Source organism: Heterodontus francisci, chromosome 35 (genome assembly GCF_036365525.1).
Source record: "Heterodontus francisci isolate sHetFra1 chromosome 35, sHetFra1.hap1, whole genome shotgun sequence".
Taxonomy (NCBI): domain Eukaryota; kingdom Metazoa; phylum Chordata; class Chondrichthyes; order Heterodontiformes; family Heterodontidae; genus Heterodontus; species Heterodontus francisci.
This window is the reverse complement of record NC_090405.1, coordinates 23,116,710-23,121,861: the sequence shown is the minus strand read 5'-3', so window position 1 is coordinate 23,121,861 and position 5,152 is coordinate 23,116,710. Positions and strand designations below refer to the sequence as shown.

Sequence of the window (5,152 nt, the reverse complement as noted above, 5' to 3'; positions counted from 1 at the left end):
ACAGTTTTGGTCTCCTTACATAAGGAGGAATATACCTGCATTGGAATCACTTCAAAGAAGGTTCACTCGGCTGATTGCTGGGATGTTTGATTGTCTTATGAGAAAAAGTTGAGCAGGCTGGGCCTATACTCACTGGAGTTTAGAAGATTGAGTGGTGATCTTATTGAAACCTGTAAGATTCTCAGTGGGCTGGACAGGTAGATGCTGAGAGGATGTTTCTCCTTGTGGGGGATTGTAGAATTAGGGGCCAGAGATAAAGATGAGCAGTCGCTCTTTCAAGAAGGAGATGAGGAGGAATTTCTTCTCTGAGAGGGTTGTTAATCTTTGGAATTCTGCTCTCCAGAGGACTGTGGAGGCTGTGTCATTGAATATATTCAACGCAGCAATAGACAGATTTTTGATCTACAACAGAGTCAATGGTTATGGGGGCAGGCAGGAAAGTGAAGTTAAGGCCACAATCAGAACTGCCATGATCTTATTGAGTGGCAGAGCAGGCTTGATGGGCCAAATGGTCTACTCCTGTCCTATTTCGTATCTTCTTATGTTCTTACACACACACACACACACACACACACACACAACCAATGTGTGGCGGATCTAGAATTAATCCCACTTTCATACACAATACCAGTGACTGAAAGGTACAGAATTAATCCCACAGATAGATACAGTACCACCGACAGGTACAGAATGAATCCCATGCTCACAGTCAGCACCCAGGATCGAAAGATACACGTGATTTCTACCCTCACATAACAATATCAGGCTGAGTTACAGAATGATTTCCACATTCATACTGGGCACCAATGACTGCAAATTAATTCATCCCACAATCACACACACTACCAAAGGCTGACAGATACAGAATTAATCCCACACTCCTATGTAGTAGCAAAGACTGACACATACAAAATCATTCTCAAATACTCCTACAGTACCTGGCAGATTCAGTGACTGCCAAACTCACATAAATCACCACAGACTGACAGATAAAGAATGAACTCACACACACACTGAGATACTGACAGATATACCTTGAATTCCACACATACAGAACCACTGACAGATTAAGACTAAGTCCAAAATCACATAACATTCCAGAGACTGACAGAATGAATCAAATACTCATACACAGTGCCACTGACAGAATGTATTCCACACTCACATACAATACCGAAGACTGCCAGATACAGAATGTATCTCACACTTTCACAAAGTACCAGTGAGTGACAGGTACAGAATGAATCCCACATTCACACATGATACTAGAGATGGACAGCTAAAAAACAATAAGACTGCCAGAATAGATAGAATTCACATCAAAATTCTAAAATATGGCAGAGAAACACTCGACACAAATACATGTCTCATTTCCCTCATCTAGAAGGAGGAGAGCATGTCAGGGGATCGCCGTGATGCGGTAATTGTGATCATCTTTAAAAAACGTTGACACGACCGACTGTGTTAACTATAGAGGGGTATCCCTGCTGTCCACCACAGGGAAGGTCATCACAAGAGTCCTTCTCAACTGCCTCCTCCCCGTGGCTGAAGAACTCCTACTGGAATCACAATGTGGATTCTGTCCATCAACAGGCACAGTGAACATAATCTTCACAGCAAGACAACTTCAAGAAAATGTAAGGAGAAGCAGCAACCTTTATACATAGCCTTCTCTGACCTGACAAAGGCCTTCGACTCTACCAACCGAGAGGGATTATGGAATGTCCTCCTCAAACATACTGCACTACGACATGCAAGCTGTAATCCTTGCCAACGGATCTATCACTGACCCAATCCGAGTGCAACCTACGTCATGTAAGGCTGTGTCATCGGCACCAATGCTCTTTTCCATCTTCCTTGCTGCAACACTCCACCTCATCTCCTCACACTCAAACACAGTACCTGACAGAGACAGAATGAATCCATACAGCACCAGAGACTGAGTTACCAAATTACATAAAACACTCAAACACAGTAGTCTAGACTAAAAATGAAATTAATTGCACACTCACATGCAATAGCAGAGACACAACGACACAGAATCAGTCAATAAGTGTCCTCCCAACAACAGCCAGGACATTTCCAGGAAGCTCCACACAGGGAGCGGCTCTTTCAACAGAAACTGGGGCTGGAGAGAGTCTTTGTGAAATATACTTCCTGATTGCAGTATGGGTGTTTGTGATTGGTTGCAAATATTTAATCTGATTGGATGGCGAAAGAGACCAATTGTAGAATTACAATAAAAAACCATTGTGACATCACTCCCAAACACGCAATCACAATCTTAACTTTCCCCCATCCCTCATTAGCATAGAGCTGTGGGATTGTCTATTTAATCCGCACTCGGAAGGGGTTTGGTTTATTTCTGAGTCTGAAATTGAAACTGAAGATGGTTGAGGAGAAGAAGAAAGCAGCTGCTAAGAAGGGCGCCAAGAAAACTGTGAGTAAACCGTCAGCAAAGGGCGGCAAAAGGCGGAGAAAGTCGAGGAAGGAGAGTTACTCCATCTACATCTACAAAGTGATGAAGCAGGTTCACCCCGACACCGGCATCTCCTCCAAGGCCATGAGCATCATGAACTCGTTTGTGAACGATATTTTCGAGCGCATCGCGGGTGAGGCTTCCCGCCTGGCCCATTACAACAAGCGCAGCACCATCAGCTCCCGGGAGATCCAGACCGCCGTGCGCCTGCTGCTGCCCGGGGAGCTGGCCAAGCACGCCGTGTCGGAAGGGACAAAGGCGGTGACCAAGTACACCAGCTCCAAGTAAAACTGCACAATGGACTGAAAAATATCCCAAACACAACGGCTCTTTTAAGAGCCACCCACAATCTCTCTGAAAAAGCTGCATCCGAACATCTCTATGAAATCATTTTAAGACAATGTGTAACATAATAAATGTCCCACTGCTGTGTTTTTGTCTGCTGTCCCATAAACCGAACTCAAACCCATAATCCGCTCATCCGCCTTTACTTTTTTGCTTAAAGCTGTTATTGTGGTTTTGCACAGCCCCTGAATGACCGCATTAACAGCTGCTTTCAGCGGTCAGGGTCAGACCTCAGTCCCTTCACCCTATTCCTGAAATGTGAACTGATTCATCATTTTATGAACAGCAACTCTCCACACTGTAACAGCCCGGAATGGGATTATTACACAGCATACTAAGGGCTGTTTGAGGACTCGATCCGGCTCCCTCTTTTCAGAGAAGGACACTGTGCTCTGATTGAAGATAAACTGAATGTTTCCCTTCAGGGAAGTGCTGTGAACAGGGATTTTGTACCGCCCGGGACTGTTTGAAAGCAATTGTAGAAAGATCCACAATTTAAACAACATTTTAAACCCGCGTCTGTAATTGGTGACGGAAAGAGTTGAATAGAACAAAATAAAGAGAAGGGATTTTAAATATTTGACTAAGGATGACATTTATTTTAATCCACTCCTTTCCGACAATGAAATTGGCGGGCTTTTTGAAATTGACAAATTTTCTGCTTCTGATGTTGTGGCGGTAAATCCCGCCCACTTCTGTTTGTCAGTGACCTGATTGGTGAAGAATATAGGCAAATGAGGTGAATTTAGCAGCGACCAATGGGGAGAGTTTTCAGTCTATAAGTAAAGTAAATGCTGCGGAAAATATCCATTCTTTGTGAAAGTCTTTGTGAGATTGTGGAAATGTCTGGAAGAGGAAAGACCAGCGGCAAAGCTCGGGCCAAGGCCAAGTCTCGCTCCTCCCGGGCTGGACTGCAGTTCCCGGTGGGCCGTGTTCACAGGCACCTAAGAAAGGGCAACTATGCTGAGCGTGTGGGTGCCGGAGCCCCGGTCTATCTAGCTGCTGTGCTCGAGTATCTGACCGCTGAAATCCTCGAGCTGGCTGGCAACGCGGCCCGGGACAACAAGAAGACCCGCATCATTCCCAGACACCTGCAGCTGGCCGTGCGCAACGACGAGGAGCTCAACAAGCTGCTGGGAGGGGTGACTATCGCTCAGGGTGGGGTGCTGCCTAATATCCAGGCCGTGCTGCTGCCCAAGAAAACCAGCGCTCAGAGCTCCCAGAAAAAGTAAAGCGGCCGAAATGTCATCTAATAAACCAAAGGCTCTTTTCAGAGCCACCCACAGTCTCTGTGAAAGGGCTGGTTCCTGTCTGATTCCAAAATGTCAGTAACAGGACCGAATGAGAACTATTTCAAATGTTTAAGCATCTGTTTCAGTGATTTCTCACTGTCCCGTCAAACCTGTCTAATTTATTACTTCATCACCAATTTTGAGTTATTTGTCCCGTTACAGATTGCTGAATAGAGTCTTTTACCGCCAGTTACAGATAAGTAGACAAAAAATCACAGATTAAAACTACGTAATATATATAACCCATCACAAACTTTTTTTATTCCGCTTTCATCAGCACAAAGTCGTGGCGCGATTTTATGAACAGCTTTAAACTAACGCCAGATTTTCCATCAATTCGCTTCTTTCCGACACTGAAATTGGCGGCTTTTTCGAATTCAAACTGTCTGCCAATTTAAGCCAGTGATTTGTTGTATTTCCTAATTCGAAGCTCTGCGATTGGTTAAGACATGTGAATGAGAAGAGGGTGACCAATCAGAAGTGAGCTGGGGATCGCGCGGGCTCAAACTGTGGGAATTCCAGGTCCCTGAATGATTGAGCTGAAACTGATCAGTTTCACAAACCCTGTCAGTTTCAGTGCAGGAAACACCGTCTCGGGGGAAATGTTGCCTGGGCTGGAGCATTTCAGCTATGAAGAGAGACTGAAAAGGCTAGCATTGTTTTCCTTAGAGCAGAGAAGGTTGAGGGGAGATAAGATTGAGGTTTACAAAATTATGAGGGGCATTGATGGGTTAGATAGGAAGAAACATTTTACCTTAGCGGAGGGGTCAATAACCAGGTGGCATAGATTTAAGGTAAGGGGCAGGAGGTTTAGATGGGATTTGAGGAAAAAAATTTTACCCAGAGGGTGGTTGGAATCTGGAACGCACTCCCTGAAGAGGTGGCAGAGGCCGGAACCCTCACAACATTTAAGAAGTATTTAGATGAGCACTTGAAATGCTATAGCATACAAGGCTACGGGCCAAATACTGGAAAATGGGATTAGAATAGTTAGGTGCTTGATGGCCAGCACAGACACAATGGGCTGAAGGGCCTG

General features: G+C 44.9%; 1 protein-coding gene across 1 annotated transcript; it reads left to right on the top strand.

The window, feature by feature from the left end:
- Positions 1-3,666: 3,666 nt before the first annotated feature.
- LOC137350738 (histone H2A-like) lies at positions 3,667-4,023 on the top strand (the record flags this gene model as incomplete). The annotated part of the gene is made up of 1 exon (XM_068015714.1): positions 3,667-4,023. A coding segment is annotated over exon 1 (357 nt), but the record flags the coding sequence as incomplete, so codon positions are not given.
- Positions 4,024-5,152: the final 1,129 nt, after the last annotated feature.